This window comes from Papio anubis, chromosome 5 (assembly GCF_008728515.1).
Source record: "Papio anubis isolate 15944 chromosome 5, Panubis1.0, whole genome shotgun sequence".
Taxonomy (NCBI): Eukaryota; Metazoa; Chordata; class Mammalia; order Primates; family Cercopithecidae; genus Papio; species Papio anubis.
The window spans coordinates 103,386,933-103,410,646 of record NC_044980.1 but is presented as its reverse complement, the minus strand read 5'-3'; the positions used below and the strand labels follow the sequence as shown (position 1 = coordinate 103,410,646).

The following is a 23,714-nucleotide window of genomic DNA, read 5'->3' as shown; positions in this document are numbered from 1 at the left end:
TTGCTCTAGGGGTATTATGGATCCTTAAGAGGGCTACAGGCAATAAGCTGAACCATGTTTCTTATGTTTCCTGACATTGCTTAGCTAACACTCACTTTAGAGTTTGAATAGTCCATTCTACTTTTCCAGAGGACTGAGGCCTCCATGCTGAATGTAAATAGTATTTGATTCTGAGAGCCCTAGCAACCCCTTGAGTCATTTGGGAGATAAAGGACAGGTCTTTATCACTTTGGAGTCTCTGAGTTAATCCAAACTGGGGGTTGTTTCTCTTAAGAGGACCTTTATAACCTTATTTCTCTTAACAGAACCTTCTCTGTTCTGTTAGGGTAAACTTCGACCCAACCAGTAAAGGTATCTATTAGCACTAACAAAAACTTATATCCTCTGAAAGCTGGCATATGTGTGAAGTCTAATTGCCAGTCTTCCCCTAGTTAAGTTCCTCTCCTCTGGACTGGTTCTATTAGAGGAGGCATTTTGTTTCCTGAGTTGTTAAGTGCACACAATGAGCAGGCTTGATAGACCTGCTTAACCACCGAAGCTAAGTTAGGCCCAATGAAGAGTCTGTTAACCATGGCCAGGGTAGCATCCCTCCCTATATGGAAAGAGTCATGCAGGGTTTTTATAATTCTCCACTGGGCTGTTTGAGGGAGATATACTTGTGATCACATATACCACCAGGATCCTTGTTTTTGTTCCCCTTGCTCCAATATTAGCTGTTCCTGTTGGGATTGTACCCTGAAGGTTGTGGCTTTGTCTTCTCTGTCAGACTTGCTGTTCCCTTGTGCTATAGGGGTTAAGTCCCTTTGGTACCCCCTACAGTGAACTATAGCTATGGCCTTTGGCAGGTGTACTGCTTTTAATAGCTGAAGAATTTCACGCCCATGCTTTATAGGAGAGTGTTTGTTAGTTAGTAGTCCCCTTTCCTTCCAGATTGTAGCATGAGCATGAACCACAAGGAATGTGTATTTAGAATCTGTATAGATGTTAAGCTTTTTACTTTGCCCCAACATTAATGCTCAGGTAAGAGTAATGATTTCAGCCTTTTGTGCTAATGTTCCAGGGGGCAGTGGCTAGGCGTCAATTGTACTATGATTTACTATTGTGTATCCAGCTCCTGTGCTCCCTATTTGACATAAAACTACTGCCATCTTAAACCAGCTATCCTCAGAATCTCGGAGAGGTTGATCTTTTAAATTAGGCTGGCTAACATATGAATGTATGTGCAATGACCTGCTCGCAGGAATGATCAGTTACTGGGCCTGTGGGCAGAAACACAGCTGGATTCAAGGTGATACAGGTTTCAAGGGTTACATCTGGGTTTTCTAAGAGTGTGGCCTGGCATTAGGTTAAACTTCCCTCCATCATCTAGAGTATCCTTTTATTTCTAAGACTGACTTCACCTGATGAGGGGATAGAACTCCTGGTGGTTGACCTAGGGTGATTTCAGTGGCTCCTTCCACTAAAATACCAGTGGCTGGGATTGCCCACGGGCAACTTGGCCATCCCGAGGCTACTCCATGCAGGTTTTTTGAAAAGTAGGCAGTTGATCTGGGTTCTGATCCTAATTTCTGGGCTAGTATTCCTACAGCTATGCCCTTCCTCTCTGCTATATACAAGGAGAAGGGCTTAGTTAGGCCTTAGATGCCAAGAGCGGAAGCTGGTGGGAGCCTAGTCTAGCTTGGCAAAGGCTTCTCTCATTTCTGAGGCCCATTCCATTAGCTCATTTTCAGGCCCCTTTTTTGCTTCATACAGGGGCTTTGCTTGATCCCAAAATTTGGTGCCCATATTCTGCAAAACATGGCCATTCCCCCAAAAGAACAAAGCTGTTGCTTGGTGTGGGGAGTCCCCAAACCACATATGGCTTGCACTTGTTCTGGGGATATTTGCCAGGCTCTAGGTGGTAAGACATACCCTAAATATTGGACCTGTTGAAGGTTATTCTGAGCCTTCTTTTTGGACACTTTTATGCCCTGTCTGCCAGAAAATTCAAAGTTTTTGTAGTATTTTGTTCAGAAGCTTCCTGGGTTGCGCTACACACAAGAAGGTCATCCATGTACTGGAGTATACTCCCATTCCCCAATTGCAGATCCCTCAGATCCCTCTCTAAGGCCCAGGCAAAGAAAGGGGGTCTGTCCCAAAAACCTTGAGGGAGCAGTGTCCAAGTGTATTGTTATTTTCCTCCGGTATTAGGATTTTTCCATTCAAAGGCGAAAAGGTATTAGGACTTTGGTGCCAGAGGAATGGAGAAGAAAGCATCTTTTAGGTCTAGGACTGAGAACCATTTAGCACCTTCTGGCACCTGAGCCAGGAGGGTATATGGATCTGCCACCAATGGGTGTATGGGGATAACAGCCTCATTAATTATTCTGAGGTCCTGTACTAACATGTACTAAGCCTTCAATATTCTTCCAAAGGGTTTAGAATGGGTAAGATGGGGGTATTGCAGGGAGAATTGCAGGGTTTTAAGAGCCGATGGGTAAGTAATACCTCAACTCTGGGTGCTAGGCCTTTTCTTGCTTCCAGCTTAATTAGATATTGGTTTTGATTAGGAAAATAGCTGGGGTCTTTAAGCGTATTTTGACTGGCAAAGCTATTTTAGGCTTCCCTAGATTTCCAGTATACCATGCCAGTGGGTTAGCCTCTTTACTAATGTAATCTGGGACTTTGGCTGTATTTTGCCTGTTAGCAATTCTGCTAGGTGATGCTTACATTGTAGCAGTGCCCCTATTTTAACCATAATATCTCTTCCCAATGGGGGATTGGGCAGTTTGGTACTACTAGAAATTCCCGTTGGAAGATTTGTTTCTCAAATTGACATATCAAAGGAGGAGTAAAGAATCTTGTTTGCGGCTTTCCTTCCATTCCTATAATGCTCATGAACTGGGAGGAAAGGTTTCTGCAAAAGCAGTGAGAACAGAGTAATTTGCTTCTGTATCAAAAACAAACAAAGAAACAAACAAAACTGAATTTGGGTACCCATGACATCCAGAATTACCTGGGGCTCCTCAGTAGTAATTACAATGTTCCTGGAAAGGGGCAATGAGGAAGACCCTGGGCCCCTTCGATCTTCAGTCTTCATCTAATTCCTGCTTTTGCACTGCTAGAGTTTTTGCCTGACTGAACCCCTCGGTGGGAGCAGGGGCAGTCAATCCTCCAGTGACGGGGTTTGTAACGGGTGCCCTCACATTTTTGACAGGAGCCTGGTGAAGGCTTAGTACAGTCTTCTGCCCAGTGCTCATTTTTCTTGCATTTGAAGCAAGAGCCTTTGCTGTCATTATCATTATGGCCCTGCAGGTTTCCCTTAGCTGCTCTTTAGGCATTCAGGGTACTGCCAATGATGGCTGCTATAATTTTTGCCTGCCATTTTTCTTCACTCTGTTCCTGTTTTCCTTCCTCCAGGTCACGATTGTTGTACACCATAAGAGCAGTATCAAAAACCTGATTTTGATTAGTTCATGGCCCCATCAGTAGCGTTTGGAGCTTAAGTCTAATGTCTGTGGTGGACTGGCTAATGAAATGCTGTGCCATTAATATTTTGCCTTTGGAAAAAGAAGGGTCCAGAGTAGTATATTTTGTAAAGACTTCCTCCAGCCTGCCATAAAACATGGCTGGATTTTCCTCCTTGGCTTGTGTAACCCCCCCTTCATTTACATTATTTACTACCTTAGTTATTCCCTTTCTCATTCCTCCAAGGAAATTTAGCCCAGTTGTTCATTCCCATGGGGGTATTATAGTCCCAATTAGGATCAATAGTGGAGACTGTGTTTGGGCCCAGGTGAGGACCCTGAAGGTTTCAGGTGAATAAATCATCTGCTTCCCCGCAGGCGGCCTCGAAGATTTGATCTTTTTTCCAAGGGGGTGCATCAGGTTGCTAGAATGAATTGAACATCTCTCCATGAGAGAGCAAAGGCTAAGGCCAAAGTCTGGAAAGCTTCTGCAAATTTCCTGGGATTCTTGAAATAGTTTTCTAGCTTTTACTTACATTGTTGTATATCAGTTATAGAGAAGGGACCTGCACTAGGACTGGCCCCTCAGCTTCTGCTACTTCCCTAAGGAGTAGCAGGGCTCCAGGGAGAGTTGAATAAGATGTTCTCCTTTGAGTGTGATGGGGACTTAGTAGGGTTCCCAGTGTTCGGGGTTTAGCCTCAAGAGCACTTGGCAAGGGGCTGTATGGAGACAGATGCTGTTCACCCCGAAAGATAGGTGGCCCTTGTAAAAGAGAATCATCTGTAATATCTAGTTCTGCCTTAGGACTTTCCTTTGGGGGGCTAGTTCTGGGAGTTTTGCAGATTGTTAGGTTTTGGTATAGGGTCATGAAGGTCTGTACATATGGTATTTCTGACCAGTTCCCTGCATCTTGCAAAATGGGTCTGATTGCAGGATGGTGTCATAATTAAGGCTACCATTGACTGCACATTGCTCCAGGCTGGGCAGCTCATAATTAGGCCAAACAGCATTGCAGAAAAAATATGTATATATATGTTTTCTCTTTAGATTATCAGTATCAAATTGATTCCAATGGTGGAGGATGCAGCCAAGCAAGGAATCAGGTGGACTAGATGGAGGGTTGCCCATAGTGGAATCAGGTGGAGTAGATGGAGAGTTGCCCATAGTGGTCTGGAAAAGAGAGGAGGACTTTGAATAGTGGAGGGTTTATCAAGTGACCCGAGTGATGCTTGAGGCATCCTGGAAAAATTCTAGGTCCTGACTGGAGTCCCCAGGGGCATTCACCTTTTGAGCCCTGTCGTAGTCTGTCAGACATCTCCAACATTAGATGGGTGCTGGCATTGCTTTGGAATCGTTCCCTCCACCACTAACCCATTATGAGTGTTCCTTAAGGTTTTCCTATCCCACTTAAAGCAACTCTTTTACTCTCTAAATTTAGGCAAGAAATCCACATTAGATTGTACATCAGTTCCTGCATAAATTCCTTTTCATGAATGCCCCCCCATGCCCCACACAGACCATCTACAACATTCCCAGACCCTCTGACTTGTCCTAAACATCCCGTCCCTCTTTTTAAACAACCAGTCATCTCTTTTCTTTATAACATTCTTTGCATAGTTGGTGGGTTTCTTTTGTCCTTGACCAGTCAAATAGGGGAAGGGAAGAATTTAGCATGAAAAAAGAAGGCTCAAGTCACCTGAAATGTGTGTGAGTTCACTCTGGGGGAGCTGTTGCTGCCAATTGTGTCACATGTAGGAATCAGGGACTATAAGAAAAGAAGGTTTAAGTGGCCTGAAACATGAGTTCACCCTGTGCCACTGTCAATTGTGTCACACATAGAGATCAGGGACTATAACCAGAAAAGATAGAAAAGAGTCCATCCGCCTTCCAGGCAAGGCAGCTATCCCCATGCACTCCTTCGCCTTCAGACAACACTGGAGCATGGCCCTGGCCAGTTGCCCTCAAATACCAAGGAGCTACTAGGAAACAGCTGCAGAAATACTGAAAGAAAAAAAGGAAAAGGACTCAGGTCCCTTAGAACTGGGTGGTAGCAGTCAAGGGCTTCCACATGAAAACGTTTTCCATTTCTCCAGAGATTGGCCCCAGCCAGTAACCTGCAGTTGCCTCTGTGTTTAGGCACTGCCCACCAAGCATCCCAAGTTGGAAAGGAAAAGCCAGAAAAAGAGAGAGAGAGAAAAAGACTCCCCTATATGAAACAGATAGGAAAAGGGGAAAGGAGAACAATAAATTCCAAATCCTATGCAAAGAAAGACTTAACCCATTATGAGTCTGATTGGTTGCAGGAAAGGACCAATCAGAGGTACTTTCAGTTTTTCATCTGCCACACAGAAACGTGGGGGTTGCAAGGAGAGTAGCCCCTGGTCCTTTTTTAACTTGGGCATGGAAAGTTGAGGTTTTTATTTTGATTTAGTTCTAGGAAGTCAGTGAGAATAGGCTTTAGGTTCCCTTTCTCCAGACCCTATTCTCCTGCCTCACAGGTTAATGTTATCTTTGATTACAGTATATTTTACCAAAAAGTGTATCATGAGAAGACATCAGTTTTTTGGTCCATTTGTTTACTCATTCATTTATTCATTCATAACTCTCTTAGTAATTCCAGAGTTCACCATAATATCTTCATTTGTGCAATACTGTACTATATGTTGAGTAAAAAAATGTAGGAGCTCTTTTTTGGTGGTGTCATTTTATTTTCTTTTTCTACGCTGAAGAATAAAATCATGTAATTTTATTGTGTAAAACATGATGTTTTAAAATATATATATGCTGTGAAATTGTCAAATTGAGGTAATTAACAAATGCATAACCTCATATAGTTATTATTTCTTTTGTGAGAACACTTAACATCTACTCTCTTAGCATTTTTCAAGATACGATGTATTTGTATTAACTATAGTCACCATGTTGTACATTAGATCTCTTGAATTTGTTTATTCTATCTAACTGAAATCTTTTGACCAACATCTCCCAAGCCCTTCACCCATCAGCCCCTGTTAAACACCATCCCACTCTACTTCTATAAGATCAACATTTTAGATTCTACATGTAAGTGAGATCATGTGGTATTTGTATTTCTGTGCCTGGTTTATTTCACTTAACATGATGTCCCCCAGGTTCATCCATGTCGTTACAAATGGTAGAATTTTCTTCTATTTTTATGGCTCAATACTATCCCATTGTGTATATATACCACATTTTATTTATCCATTCATCTGTTGATGGACGCTTAGCTTGATTTCATAGCTTGGCTATTGAGAGTAATGTTGCAATAAACATGGCAGGGCAGCTCTGTCTTTGACATACTGATTTTCTTTTGGATATACCCAGTAGTGGGATTACTGAATCACGTGCTTGCTTACTTTGCATGATTTTTACCTTCTCCTTTGTAAATGTTTTTTTCATGTTATTCTTTGACTATATAACTTTATATAGTTATGTAGTCCTCTATAACTTTCACAGTGACACATATTTGCATACTTGCCTTTTGCTATTTTTCTCATTGCTTTAACTGATTTTCTTTCAGTCTATATCCTGAGACTGTACTCATATTTTTCTACTATACTTTTGTCTAAATAATTCAATAATAAATCTTTCATCAGTAATTTAATTTAGCCAGGCCTAATTTTGGAAGCTGAAAGAGGTTAAGTTAGATGTTCATATATAGAAAAACATTTTCTATTTCTATCTTTCGTATCGCAAAATTGATATGCATCTAAAATGAATCCTGAGTGACTGGTAATGAGCTACCTGAAGACAGATAATACTCAATGAAAATGTAAAAACAAATGATAAAGGGCAGTATCCAACTTATTTACAAGAAAAGGAGTTAATAGTATGTACATATCATGAACATAAAAAAATTGGTAACATATGCCATTTTACTTAGATTTTCATTTATTATTACTGATTATAGCCAGAGAAAATATGCCTCTGGCCATTTTAAAAGAAGTAATTAAAAAGCGGTCCTGGACATTAACAAACAGGAATAGGAAATTTCAGAAAATAGCTTTTTCTTGAATAAATATTGCTTAAATAATGGGAAATTTGTGTAATTTTTTTACTCTTTGGTGTTAGACCATATTTAATTTAATCAAAATCAAAATCTTAAATATCTTCAATTTAAGCTAAATACAAAGCTCTTATTTGCTTTTCACTTAAAATTTTTGCTCTATAAAAATGTTCTGTTTAGCCGGGCATGGTGGCTCATGCCTGTAATCCCAGCACTTTGGGAGGCTGAGGGAGGCAGATCACCTGAGGTCAGGAGTTCGAGACCAGCCTGGCCAACATGATGCAACCCCGTCTCTACTAAAAATAACAAAAGTTAGCCAGGCTGGAACCACCTGTAGTTCCAGCTACTTAGGAGGCTGAGGCAGGAGAATTGCTCAAACCCGGGAGATGGAGGTTGCAGTGAGCCAAGATTGTGCCACTGCACTCTAGCCTGGGTGACAGAGCAAGACTCCTTCTCAAAAAAGAAAAAAAAAATGCTCTGTTGATATCAAGAACAGTTTAGATTGTGTGTAAAAAAAAAGTCTGATTTAATACAATGTACATTACTTCAACTGATTGCTTAATTTCTTATTAAATAAAATTCCAGAAACTGTATGAAATTCTTACATGGGAAGTATATCAAATTAAAAATAAAAATTACCTTATTAAATTTTCAGAGTTTCAAGACTGGATGCATTAATGTTTATTTATTTCACTGAAATTTGCTATTTTGGTTTTTGAAATCTTTTGGAAAACTGCAATTTTTTAATCAAGATTATTTTTACTTAACAGGAAAAATGCAATATTAGTCAAAGAAAATAAAGATACTTTAAAAAATTTAATAATACATGATTTTTTTTCTCCCATTTAATCCTGTTTCAACTGATTCCTTTCTTGTTTCTTTCAACAGGCTGAGTTAAATGACCCAACCGATCCTTTCACTAGGTATAGTACAAACATCTCATCAAATGTAGGAGAAGAAGTTTTCTCCAAATATATTGGGTGGAGAATTGCCGATACTCTTTCCAAACTATTCTTTCCCCCCATTGAGGCCCGTGTTCTTCCTTTGAAGAAACCATCAATAAAAAAGGATCAAACAAAATATCCGAATAAAAAGCTGGAGTCCATGAAAAAGAAAGTTCTACATTTCACTGTAAGGTAAAGAGAAGTACTATTGGTTTTATTATTCTAATACATTACAATTCAAAATCACAGAAATTATAGATAATTATTTGCCACATTATTTAACTCAGTTTCTCTTCTTCAATTCAAATTTTGGTTCGATCACCTCCTAGGTGGTCTATCATTGAGCAAGTTCCTCCCTTCTCCGAAACTCTTCATGTTTGTAATAGGCATTATTACATAATACAAATCAATATTAATGTAATTCTTGTGAGGTAAATACTAACTTAAAACAGAAACCAAATCATTCAATATTCAAAATTTTAAGACTTTATTTTATGTGTGTATACATACATATATATATACATACTTGATATGTATCTTTCATATCTAAGTTAGAGTCTTGAACATAGTAAGTCTTCAAAAACTGGTAGTTATGAGACTAATTAGATTTTATGTTTCAACTCCTCATAAATTTATTTCAAAGGACTCCAGGAAACATTGGACTTAGGAATGATTTATTAAAGTGAATAATTTTCAAATTTATTTACAATTTCTCCAGTGGTAGATTTCTTTCAGATTCTTGGGGTCCCTGTTGTCATTTTAAGATACACAGAATGTTAAGATGTTAAAAGTCACTTTTAGACAGATTTTTAAAATAGATGAAAAATCACTCCTGATATATAACACAGGCCCTATTTTACATTGTAAATCTCTTAGTAAAGCTTTAATCACGACAGAAACTTTTATTTACTTTTTAACCCAAGTCATTTGAAGAATATATTGTTATATTTTTTCCTATTAATTTTAATACATTTACTGTAAAGTCAGCTTTCCTTGTATTTTTAATTCATATTTTGATGTGTTTGGTGTTCTGTTGAGCAATTTATTCCTGATAGGCTGTGATTGATTGATTAATAGATAGCACACTGATTTTGATTTTACCATTCTGAATTTTTTGTTGTTGTTGTAAATTGTACCTGCTATATATTGTTTTATACGTTACATCTGATTGGCTTTGCCTTTGTGTCTTTTTACAATCTAATGTAAGAGCCTTTTGTTCCTGGATTAGAGGAATTTAACCCAGTGAATAAACTTAGCTGGACTAAATAGTTGCTGAAAATGCATCTGTAAATTTAAACTTAACTGTAAATTTTATTCAATTCCTGAATATATACTTTCGTATGTATTTATTCTTATTTATTTTTCATTTGACTAAGGTATTATCAAGTGTTTTAAATATGTGCTCAGTATTTGAAAATATGTTGTATTTGCCTCCACAAATAAGGAGTAATTTGGATTAATATGTAAAATCATTATCCTTTATAACTATTGCCACAGTATATTACTGTGTTTGCAAAGTCCAGTATAATATGTGATTCTCTTTCCTTTGTAGGATCTCCCCAGTTTTAAGAACTCTTATACATATTCTCTTTCATGAAAAATGCTCCAACTTTCTATATATTAAAGGTAAAAAGTCAAAGCCTCTTTAGATTATAGACCCTTCCTTCCCTGATTTACCCCCTCATCTCTCCCTATCCTAGGTAATAACATCAGTAATTTCTTGTGTGTCCTTTCAGGGTCTATAAAATGCAAATATAATACATTATTAGTATTTTTAATTTTTTCCCCTTCATTTTAACATGAAAGTTAGCATAGTAAACATAGTATTTGGCATCTTGCATTTGTCATTTAACCTGATTTCAGGTACATTTTTCCATTCCAATACATGGAAAATTTTCTAATTATTATCATTTTTTAAACAGACAAGTTTTCCTTATTATGGATATATCATAATTTATTTAACCAGTTTTCTATTGGTTAAAGTCCTAGCTTGAATAATTAGACAAGAAAAAATAAAAGGCATCCATATCAGAATATAAGAAGAAAAACTGTCCCTGTTTTCAGGTGACATGACCTTATATATATATAACCCTAGAGACTCCACCAAAAAACTTTTAGAAGTAATAAATGAATTCATTAAAGTTGCAGGATACAGAGTCAACAAATAAAATCTGTTACATTTCTGTACACTAACAGTGAGCTATACGATAGAGAAATTAGGAAAACAGTTTCATTTACAATAGTACAAAAAAGAATAAAAAACTTAGGAATAAACTTAAATAAGGATGTAAACGACTTCTAGATTGAAAACCACAAAACCTTGGTGAAATAAAGAATACATAAATGAATGTCAGTTTGTATTCCTGTGTTGAAAGAATTAATCTTGCTAAAATGTTCACAGATTCAATGCTATCAAAATCACAATGGCATTTTCTAAATAAATATAAATAACAATTCGGAAATTCATATGGGAACACAAAAGATTGTGAATAGCCGAATCAATCTTGAGAAGGAAGAATAAACCTGCAGGCATCACACTTTCTGATTTCAAAATATATTACAAAGCTACTGTAATTAAAACAGTATGGTATTAGCATAAAGACAGACGTATAGACTAATGAAACAGAATAGAGAGACCAGAAATAAATTCATGCACATATGGTCAATTAATCATTGACAAAGTTTCCAAGAATATATGACAGGGAAAAAAGATTCTCTTCAATAAATGGTGCTAGGAAAGCTGTATATCCACCTGTGTAAGAATGAAATTGAACTCTTACACCAAGCACAGAAAGCAGATCCAAATGGATTAAAGACTTAAATGTAAGACATGAAACTAAAAATCCTAGAAAGGAGCAAAGAACGAAAACTTCTTGACATTTGTCTTTACAATGTTTTCTTGAATATGACACTAAAACTGCAGGTGACAAAAACAATTAGAACTACATCAAACTAAAAGTCTAATGCAAAGCAAAATAAACAATCAAGAAAATTAAGTCATTCTACAGATTAGGAGAAAATATTTGCAAACCATATTTATGACAAGGGTTTAATTTCCAAATATATAAGGAATTTCTTCAATTCCATAGCCAAAATACTCTCAGATCTACTAAAAATAGGTTAACAACTTGAATAGATATTTTTCTAAAGAAGATATACAATTAGCAGTAAGTATATACAACAACGTTCAATGTCAGTAATCATCAGTGAGATCCGTGAGAGAGAAAGGTCTTGGGGGATGAGAGGTCACCTGAAGAGAAAGACCACATAGAAAAGAATCAGTGCCCCAGCTGGCAGCCCACGACAAGGCCTTAGACATACTAGGAAGCCATCTTGGACCATACAGCCCAGCCCAGCTCTCAGCTTAATGCACCTGCATGAATGAGCTCAGCCAATACTGTTTAGTGTGTAGATTAGCAATCCCCAGTGAGCCCTACCCCAATTCCTGACCTACAGGATTAGAACAGCAGATCATTATTGTATTATTATTATTATTATTTGAAATGGAGTTTTGCTCTTGTTACCCAGGCTGGTGTGCAATGGTGCGATCTTGGTTCACCACAACCTCTGCCTCTTGGGTTCAAGCGATTCTCCTGCCTCAGCCTCCTGAGTAGCTGGGATTACAGGCATGCACCACCACGCCTGGCTAATTTTGTATTTTTAGTAGAGATGGGTTTTCTCCATGTTTGCCAAACTAGTCTCGAACTACCAACCTCAGGTGATCCACCCGCCTTGGCCTCCCAAAGTGCTGGGATTACAGGCATAAGCCACTGCGCCCAGCCCATTATTATTTTAAGTCACTAGATTTTGGGATGTTTCTCAAGCAGCAATACAGGATGAAACAAAATTCTTCTTAATTATTACATAATAGTCTAATAGTGTCCTGTTAGATCCTCTTGTTAATGATTGATCTAGAAATTTTTCATAAGTAGTCTTAAGTAATATTTGTTTATAATTGTGTATTTCCTGTTTAATTTTTGTCAAGTATTGCTATCATTGTTATTCTTTGGAACTTTTTTTCTGTGTTCCAAAATAATTTCAGAAGCTCAGAATAATCTACTCTTTCAAGCTATGTTAGAATTCCCTCTTTTTAAAATTTTAATTATTATGAATACGTACTAGTTGTACATAATTATGGAGTATACGTGATATTTTAACACAAGCATACAATGTGTAATGATCAAATCAGAGTAATTAGGGTATCTGTCACTCTAATAATTTGTCATTTCTTTGTGTTAGGAACATTCCAACTCCACCCTTTTATTTTGAAATATACAATAAATTACTAACTATAGTTGCCCTGTTGTGCTACTGAGCATCAGATCTTACTCCTCCTACCAAACTCTCTCTCTCTTTCCGTATATATATATTTATATATGTATATACATTTATATGTGTGTGTGTGTGTGTATATATGTGTATATATATAACCATTTAACCATCTTCTCTTTATCCCTCCCTCCTTCTTCACTCTTCACCACTCCTCCTGACTTCTGGTAGCCATCCTCTATCTCCATGAGTTCAATATTTATTTAACTTCTGAATATGAATGAGAACATGCAGTATTTGTCTTTCTGACCTGGCTCATTTAACTTAACATAATAGCCTCCAGTTCCCTCCATGTTGTTGCAAATGACAGGATTTCATTCATTTTTATAGCTGAATAATATTACATTGTGTATATATACCACATTTCCTTCATTTGTTCATCTATTGATGGACATTTGGGTTGATTCCAAATTTTGGCTATTGTAACAGTGCTGTGATAAACATAGGAGTGCAATATTCCTTGATATACTGATTTTCTTTCTTTTGGGTGTATACCCAACAGTGAGATTGATGAAACATATAGCAGTTCTGCTTTTGTTTTTTTGAGGAACCTCCATACTGTTCTCCATACTGGCTGCACTAATTTATATTTCTTCCAACAATGCATGAGTGTTCCCCTTTCTCCACATCCTCACCAACATTCATCATTGCTTGTCTTTTGAATAGAAGCCATTTTAAGTGGGATGAGATGATATCTCATTGACATTTTAATTTGAATTTCTCTGATGATTAGTGATGTTGAACATTAATCATCAGTACCTTATGCCTCTTCTAAGGTAGTTCTTTGTCAAAATTTTTTTTCTATGGCTGTTGACAAGATTGATATTCAGCCCAAATGCACATGTACGGCAACATTCAGTTTTGATTGTTGGAAGCCCTGCCTTAAAATCATCTAGAATATCAATCCTGAATATCAGTCTATTTAGATCTTTCTTTTTCTTAAGTCAATGTTAACAATTTTAACATTATCTTTTCTCTGAATATTATTTATTCCATCCCATTTTTCAGAATTTATTTGGCCATAATTGAACAAAGCAGTCTATTGTGATCCTGTAATTCTTTCTGTTTCTGTATTATTTTGCCCTTAACCAATTCTTACTTTGTGTATTTGAATTTTGTTCTTTTTATTCACCTTAGTTAGTTTAGCTAGATGCTAAATCTATTTTATGTTTTTTTTTTTTCAATGGACCAGCTTCTAGATTCTAACTCATATATTTTTGTGCTTATTTATATGAGTTTGTTACTTCTTTGGTCTATTTTGTGGTTAATTTTCTAATTTCTTGAAGAAGGTGCTAAATCATGTGGGAAACTTTCTTCCTTGGCATTTGTCTAAATCATTATTTAAGTTCCAAAATCATATGAGTGTTGCTGCCAAAAGGCACACTTTATTGCAGCTGTTATAATTGAGCGCAGCAAGGCTGATGGGCAGGCTTTCCTTTGTGTTCACAAATAGTCAACAGAAAAATGTTTGAGTTTTGAAATAGTTTTAAGCATTTTTTTTCAATAATTCTAAAATCAGTGAGGAAGACATATAGATTTGGGGTTAAGGATCACACAGCCTGGCTTTAGTAGTCTTGTGTGCAGAAATAAATACTGCAAAACTACTGTGTATTTCCTACATTTTTATAAAATTGTAACACAATCAAGATACAATGAAAATGGCAGTTCTACGTGGCCTGGGTATTGGAATGTAGAGTCTCTGGATGTATTCTGTATATTCTGAAAGACAGACATGGAAGAATAATTCATCTGGAGCCACAAAGAGGACATTAAAGTGTACTTTGGTTTTGTGTCATGGACAGTTGAAGAAAGGGATAGCAAAAAATAAACTGGAAAAATAGAAAAAAATCAATGTTAACAAAAGCAGATTAAGAAAAAGCAAGAGAAAGTATATACAGGTGATGAAAAGGCAGGTGGAGATCAATAGTGCCTGCTGGGACACAAGAGATGAGAGAGAGAGAGAGAGAGAGACAGAGACAGAGACAGAGAGAGAGACAGAGACAGAGAGAAAGTAGACATAGAGGAAATGTGTGAAAAAATAGCAAATGGAGAAATAAGAGCAATAAGCAGAAATAAAGATGAAAGAGAACAAAAGGAAAGAGAAAAGATATGAGGGAAGAGACATACTGAGGATGAAAGGTACAAATAAAAGGATGTGCACAAGGTTAGGGAGAAGGGAAAGACAATATGCAAAGTCAGAGAAGAGTGAGACAAAAAAGGAGCAGGTCGGGGGGTTAAGACCCAAAAAGTCCTGTAGGTTTTGAGGGATTAGTAAATTAAGCTTCTCTTTCAGAGCCTGCAGTTCATTAAATAAATGACAATCATACATCACTGGTCTTAGAAAAAAATGCTGTCTGCTTATCCAGTTTTTCACAGTTCATTGCAGACTCTAGCAATTAAATTTAGAATGTCTCCTCCCTGAATGAGAATTATTCAGCAGCACAGCAAGCTGAGACTTCCTCTAGCAAGAGTTACCTCAGTGTTGTTTCATGGAGCAGCATTCCCACTGCATCATTCATATAGTCTATGTGAATGTGACTCCCTGCAGTTGTGCATAGTATCAGCTCCAGTTAGGGGCTCATCTCTGGGTAAAACAGAGGTCAGTGGAATGGAGCTACAGCTTGATGACAACAAGATAAGCCTAGATCAGGCCTGGCTAAACAGTCTTTCCTTTCTTATTAGGAGTATGGATTATATATAATCCATATATATGGATTTTTGTAAGTTTTTTTAATAAGTTTTTTTGTAAGTTGTGTAAAAGCAAATTTAAATCTAAGCTATGCATTGAAGAAATTTCTCTGGTTGACTAAACATTAACTTCAGGAAATTGATATTTCCTTTTGCTTGATTCTGCATCTAAACAAAAGTTCCATAGCTAGCTCCTTTTGTTAGTTCGTCTCCTCCAGCTTCTAGGCTCCCAAATCGAATTAATAGAGTGAATCAACACCTGAGCATGCTGAAACCCCACAGGTCTAAATACAAAGACGTAATTTAAAGCATACAGTTCCTTTTCATCCCTGAAAGGTCTTTATTCATAGTGCCACATCACCGATTCCTCATTTAGTGTTCCTAGATATCTCCATTTTGTGTTTTCAACAAGTGGAAATGTGAAAGACACCGAGAAGCCAACATATAAGGACTCCTATAGAAGGTGAGGCACATTTAAAAGGGCAGAGAAGAGGAAAATTAAGACAATGTTTCTTTATTGTCTGGGAGGACTAGAGCATGCTTATTTCAGTGTGAAAATCTGAAAATTTTCTAGAAAGAAGATGAACTTCCTTATTAATGAAGTGTCTGCTACATCTTATGACCCATAATTTTTTCCAAAAAAAAAATTCCTTATGTTTTTAGCCTATAGATTATTTTTAAAAATAATTTTATCTTTACTATGTTTATAAACATATATTTTGCTCTGAATGGCTTGCAGGTTTGACTTTTTTTCTTTATGTAATTTTTTCAAAAGAAAATTGATCATTTTGCTTCTGTATGTTGATTTTTTTTTAACTTTTCTTTAAGCTAGTACAACATGTTGTTGGATACATGCTCTTTTTGCCCCTCAGCATTTTTTTAAAAATATGAAAAAATCATTATGGTTTTTTATCATAAAAGTTGTAGACAAAAAAATAGGTATATAATAGTTTTACTTCAAAGCATAGTATTTCTCTCTTCCCTATTTGTCAGTAAAACTATCTCAAGTTTACCTTAAGGCTGAGAATTTAGAACTATGAAGATAAAATTTTAAAAACCCAATTCCCACATCTATACTTTCTTACTTCTGAGGTTTCTCATAAGTGTATTTTCTAAACTTATTCCTCGAATCTCTAAAATCTCATCAACAACTAATTATTTCCACAAGACTAGGAGAACATTAATAAAACTTTGTTCATGCTTAGTTTGTTCAAATTTTTATGTTAAAGAATATTCATTAAACTAGCGCCTGGAAGAGAGCCCAGGTAGTGCTAGTAAGAATGAACTGAGAACAGTTGTTGTCATTTACGCAGAAGATTTTACACAGCTGACTTTACAGGAAGGCCGTACCCAAGGCTAGAGCTCCTGCTCTGCAGCTTCCTTTATAAAAGGAGCTGGTGCCATGGTAATAGAAGTAGGAGTCGCTAACATTTACTGAATGGTGGAAAGATGGGAAAGGTAAGTGCTACGATACCCTATGAAATAGGTTAAGAATAGGCTTTATTGGAGAGACTTAGAAGTCAGCCGTTAGCAGAAAGAAGTACGTGGTTTACATTTCGAATTATCCCATTGATTAGGGGTGCTGGAGTCTGGGGAAGCATTTGAACATTCACTGGGTTTGTATTTCAAAGAGAGAGTGCCTGACTGCTACTCTACCTTCTTATAAGAGTGTAAACTCCTTTTCAGTGGAGAAATAAATGTTTGGGGCTCAGTTATCACACCATCATCAGTCAGTTAGGTATCATCTAAGGGAGGGGATGATGGCAATGCCAGCTGCCCGGAACCTGGAGGCCTTAAGAGGCGCTCTTAATGGTTGTAAAGAAAGCATTGAATCATTGGGAAGTTGGATTTAGGAGAAGAAACTCCACAAAATGGGAGATTCTTAAGACGCTCAGTTCTAGGTAGCACGTTGCTAGACAATCCAAGATGATCAATTTTGTTTGACACCCCACATGAGTGCATTTTATAAGCAAGGCACTATGTGAAGTACTACCCTTAGATGGAGTTATGATTATTTCCTTCATTTATAGACACGGATACTGAGTTTTGATAAGGTTAGTTAGTCCAAGGATTTGCAACCATAAGTTCAGAAATTTGAATTTAAACAGAGGCATTCTGACTCTTGTGTTCACTGTGCTGCTTTCTTCTCCCTCATATGAATTTTATCTGATATCTAAGCCTTGAGTAATTGTTTAAAAACATGTTCTAACAAACAGATTTTTTTTTCAATTTCTGCCTTATGATTTTTGGAACTTGATTTTCATTAGGGGACTTATTTTTTCTAGACCTTGAAACTCTCTACTTAATTTTAGGAAATGTATATCAAAGAAGAGTCACTTTCTAGTAAGTCTAGTAAGTACATATAGAGAGAGTTTAAATAGAAGAGGGCCCCCAAAATAGACTTGGCCTCTTATTTAATATTGTGTGGGCTTGACCATGCCCCTAGGATGCCTAAGTAAAATGCCTTAAACCAATCTGTCTTGTTCTGTTTCATGAAGGAAAAAATGTAAAAAGTCTGTTTCTCCTTCACACTATATGAAATATGCTTAGTTTATAGGTTTTTTTCTGATTGATTTAAAGTAAGTTACTTAACTTCTCTGAGTCTTAGGCTTCTAATCTTTAAAAATTAAAAAGCTGTCCATTGCTCTAAGGTTTGTCCTGAGGATACAGAAAAAGAAGGTAGATAAAGAGCCTGGACATGTCAGTTCCTTATCCTTTTGTTCTATAATTTACTAGATGTTCTAAAATATTTATTTTCTTTAGAATATAATATTTAATTCTTACCTTAGTAAGATTGTGATAAATAATAAGTGGAAAGTTTACATTTTTGTGCTTTTTTTTAAAGTTATGAATTGCTGCTAGCAACTTTTCAAGAGAACATACAGTTTCATGATGATTTCGTTTTTGATTATGTTTTGTTTCCTTTCCTGCTTCTAGTTGTTTAATTTAAAAGCAATTCATTTCTGGTTTTGACTATGTCAGACATGTATTTCAGGGGTATGGTGATAAGACATAGTATGAAAGAATCAGCATTGCTGGTCACAGTTGTTAGCTGCAGAGAGATAAAAAACACTGAGTGGTTCTTCAGAGATGGGCTTCTATTTATTGAGCCTTTGTGAAATAATTGAGTTTAAATAAATGGGTTGGATCATTGGTTTAGATCAGTTACTTAAGGTGTTAAAATGCCCGGAGATTGGGAGTGCAGATATTTCTTTGACATACTGATTTTATTTCTTCTGAATATATACTCAGAATATTAGGTTGGTGCAAACCTCATTTCAATTTTTGCAATTTTTAAAAATAATTGCAAAAACTATAATTACTTTTGCACCAATTGTATTACTATATAATACAATTGCCATATCATATAGTAGTTCTATTTCTAATTTATTGAGGAACTTCCATAGTATTTTTCATAATAGACATACCAAACTACATTTTCACCAATAATGTATAAGTATTCCCTTTTCTCCATCTCCCCACCAACCCTTATCTTTTGTCTTTTTGTCTTTTTAATATCCATCTTCACAAGTACGAGTTAATACCTGTGGTTTTGATTTGCATTTCCCTGATGATTAGTGATGTTGTGAACCTTTTTCATATACCTACTTGTTGGCCATTTGTGTGATTTCCTTGGAAAAATGTCTATTCAGTTCCTTTGTTCACTTTTTACTTGGGTTACCTGGGATTTTCTCCTTTTTTGGTGGTGTTTTTCTGTTTTGTTCTTGTTTGGTTTTATGTGCTATTAAGTTGTATGAGTTTCTTTTGTATTTTGAATATTAACCACTTATTGGATATATGGTTTCCAGTTATTTTCTCCCATTCATAGCCTGTCTCTTCACTCTGTTGATTGTTTCCTTGACTTTGCAGAAGTTTTGTTTTTAGTTTAACGTAATTCCACTTATTCATTTTTGCTTTTGTTGACATTGAAGTGCTATTGGAAGCTTAGAGGTGGAATTCAACTATTAATGTCAAAACTATGCTTCATACATCTATTTGCAATATATAACTCAGTTTATTTGCAAACTTGCCTTGGAGATAAATCAATGTCTATCTATCTGTTACATCTTCCCTCCTTTCCTGTTTTTCCATTGGTGAGACAGAACCTTGATCTGAGCAGGAATTATAGGTGTCATCAATGGGGCAATAGCTTTAGCTGCCACTTTCACTGCCATAGCTTTATGCTTATACAAGTGTCTAGCTTTAATACAATCATCAACCCTAGGACTTCTCCATTCACAGTAACATGATGTGATGCAGAATCTTAAAAATAACACAAGTATTAAAATGATCTTGGTGAGATTTAAAAGCATTCTATATTTCAAATACGGATCAATTAGGATTAAAATGACAGCACTATGGGAAGATAAAAATAATACAACAGGAAACAAAAACAAGATCTACATGTTTTTGTTTTGTGTTTTGTTTTTTATGTGCTCTTTGCTCTTTCAAAGAAAAGGGCATTGTTGAGCTTGTGCTGAAATATTTTTGCAGTAGTTGATAAACATTCATTGACTGCTTAATTAGAATGTAAACTCTCTGAAGCCTTAGTATCCAGGACAGATGTTTTCAGATTTCTGTCCGCCTGTCAGAGAAATTGATGTTTCCAACTAACCAGCCTTCTTATAGTGGTCTCTTGCTATGGATTTAAATGTAAGCAAGAAACAGACCTCCTAATAGAGGTAATGTGTTCCTTCAGTAAGCATTCATTGAACACTTCTATGTGAAGGCATTGTGGTAGGCTCTGGTAATATAAAGAAAAATAACCCGTGCCCAACAGCATGATTGATTGGATTCTTGTCTAGAACTACTGCTTGTGACTCTAGCATGTTGGTTGTGCACCAAAAGTTATTTGGAACTTTGCAACCAAATAGTTTACTTTTCCTTAAATTCATTTATTCAATAATTATTTATTGAGTGCCTAATATAGGCCAGATACTATGAAAGAAAATGTCTCAGATATAATACTTAATAAAAATTATACTTCTTTCCCAATGGAACTTTTAGTCAAGTGTAGGAGGTAGATGTTAATTAAAACCACACTATACATGTAAAATTATGCAAAAAATGTATTACATCTCTGTAATGATGAGTGTGATGAATGAGAACTACATTGTGTTATAAATAGTGATGTGTCCTGAGGGAGAGGTACATGATGTATAAAAGCATGTACTGGTAGGGAGAGTTCAGGGAAGGGAGACTATATGCCAAACGGAAGGGACAGGATGTGCAAGTTCCTATGTTGCAAGGAACCATGGAACATTTAAGGAACTGAAAACCAGTGGTATGGCTGGCTCATCAAGACCACAGAGGAAGAGGTGACCAGGATTTTCCATTTTATCTTAGGAACCACAATAAGCATTAAATGTGTTTTATGTGGTAGAGTGAGGAGTGGAAGGTAATGAGTATGTGTTTGTGTTAGAGGTTGTGACATAATCAGAGATGTGAGGTACTATAGCTAAGTGACTTCGTTAACTTCCCTAAACCTAAATGTCTTCATATATAAAGTGATGTAATGATAACACCTTTATTGTTGGGTGCTTAGGAGAAATTACGTAGTCAAGTGAATGTGTTTATTACGGTACCTGTTACAAAGTAAGCACAAAAAGTGTATTAATATTACATAAATGAATATAGTATAAAATAATCTGTAAATATAATCTGATATATTAATATAGTATTATAAGTTGGTATAATAATTATTACTTAATATCATAATTTTTCTTTTTCTTTTTTTCTTTTTTTAAATTATACTTTAAGTTCTGGGATACATGTGCAGAATGTGCAGGTTTGTTACATAGGCATACATGTGCCATGGTGGGTTGCTGCACCCATCAACCTGTCATTTACATTAAGTATTTCTCCTAATGCTATCCCTCTCCTTACTCCCCACCCCCAACAGGCCCTGGTGTGTGATGTTCCCCTCACTGTGCCCATGTATTCTCATTGTTCAACTCCTACTTATGAGTGAGAATATGCGGTATTTGGTTTTCTGTTCCTGTGTTAGTTTGCTGAGAATGATGGTTTCCAGCTTCATCCATGTCCCCCCAAAGGACATTAAGTCATCCTTTTTTATGGCTGCATAGTATTCCATTGTTTATATATGCCATATTTTCTTTATCCAGTCTATCATTGATGGACATTTGGGTTGCCTCCAAGTCTTTGCTATTGTGAATAGTACTGCAATAAACATATGAGTGCATGTGTCTTTATAGTAGAATAATTTATAATCCTTTGGGTATATACCCAGTAATGAGATGGCTGGGTCAAATGGCATTTCTGGTTCTGGATCCTTGAGGAATCTCCACACTGTCTTCCACAGTGGTTGAACTAATGTACACTCCCACCAACAATGTAAAAGTTTTCCTGTTTCTCCACCTCCTCTTCAGCGTCTGTTGTTTCCTGACATTTTAATGATTGTCATTCTAACTGGCATGAGATGGTATATTATTGTGGTTTTTATTTGCATTTCTCTATGACCAGTGATGATGAGCTTTTTTTCATATGTTTGTTAGCTGCATAAGTGTCTTCTTTTGAGAAGTGTCTGTTCATATCCTTCGCCCACCTTTTGATAGGGTTGTGGGATGTTTTCTTGTAAATTTGTTTTAGTATTGCCATTATTGGCTTTATAAGGAGAACATGAAAGATGCCATTCAATATAGCATGCATGAGATTAGTGGCAGTAGAAATGGAAAGGAGGTAAATAAATTGCATAATGTTTAGAATAAAGAGCAATAGCATTTGGTGATCATTAAATATGAAAGGGTGACAGGAAGGAGATGAAAATACCAAAGGTGCTTCTTTTTTTTCCAGGCTGAGCAACTGGTTGAATAGTTGTGCCATTCACTAAGACAAAGAATGATGGAAGTGGACAAGGCAGAGTTGGGGGTAGGAAAAGATTGTGCGTTTGGCTTTGGACATGTTGAATTTGTGGTACTGCTTTTGAGTTCTTTCAGTGGAGATGTTAAGTATGCAGTGAGTTTCACAGTTTTGTAGTTCAGGAAAGAAGCCTGGGCTGTGAGTCATTTGATTAAATGTGATGATTAAAGTCATGGGCATAAGCAACATTTCCTTGGGAAGGAACACAGAATAACATGAGAAACAGGCCTCTGGTAGAATTTTGAGGAATGTCACCATTCAATGTATGGAAAAAGAAGAAGGATATAAAAGCAAAAAACAAACCAAACCTTAGGAACAGCCAGAAAGTTAGAAGAAAATACAAGAGGATTTATAAAAACTTAAGAAAAATTTATAAAAGATTGTGATAACCTTAAAATATGGTAATGCTTTAAATTTTTTAGGTGTATGGAGATGTTGATTTCAAGGACAGATAAAGACTTTCCTAAAATCTGCCCATTCAGATAGTGATAGAATTGTCATTTTTCATTATCCGTGAGCGTGCATTGTGTTCACTGAATGTAGGTGACAACAGGCGTCATTCCCATATGTGTGAATGATATTTCTAAAGAACTTATAGTAGCAACCTAATAAAACATTTTTAAGTGTTTTTTTTTAAATGCATTACATGGGAAGGGCAGTAATTTGTATACCATATATAATATATGTATATTTATGTATATACAACAGAAATGAATTTAGATTCTCTAATAAAACATTTACACATATCAAAATACCAAGAAATCATGAAGGCAGATTATTACTTAGAAGCAACATTTAATGACTTTTCTGGTTAATTCATAGGTTTACAGGTGTTTGTAAAATTTTACTTGTCTATCAGAGTTTTTTGTTTTGGAGACATGGTCTTGCTCTATTGCCCAGGCTGGAGTGCAGTGACACAAATGTAACTCAGCAAACTCAAACTCCTTGGCCCATGAGATCCTCCTGCCTCAGCCTCCTGAGTAGCTAGGAGTTACAGGCACACACCACCACACCTGACTAATTTTTTAAATTTTAATTTTTGTACAGACAAAGTGTTGCTGTGTTGCCCTGGCTGGTCTCGAACTCCTGGCCTCAACTGGTCCTCCCACCTCAGCATCCCAAAGTCTTGGGATTACAGGCATGAGACATCATGACCAGCCAAAAAATTTTTTTAAAGATTTATGAATTAATTTTGCATATATATATATGTGTGTGTGTGTGTGTGTGTATGTATATATATGTGTGAGTGTGTGTGTGTGTGTATATATATATCATTAGCAATGGCATTGTGTGTCTCTTCAATCAGTTTATCCAATAAACAAAGCATATATGCATATTTAGGCAATTGCTCTCTTTCCATAGCACATTTAGTCCTAGTACTTCATTTTCATTCATGAAAG

At 36.2% G+C, this 23,714-nt stretch overlaps 1 protein-coding gene across 6 annotated transcripts in view; it reads left to right on the top strand.

The window, feature by feature from the left end:
* The window catches only part of TMEM232 (transmembrane protein 232), a 311,652-nt gene that overhangs the window by 191,932 nt on the left and 96,006 nt on the right, over window positions 1–23,714 (top strand). For 5 of the 6 annotated variants that reach the window (XM_009208867.4, XM_017959755.3, XM_017959760.3 and 2 more), the window contains one exon: window positions 8,363–8,610. In XM_009208867.4, the coding sequence (XP_009207131.4) occupies window positions 8,363–8,610 (248 nt within the window). Of the gene's footprint in view, window positions 1–8,362; window positions 8,611–9,970; window positions 10,045–23,714 lie in introns of all 6 variants that reach the window. The other variant, XM_017959759.3, reaches the window with a different exon arrangement.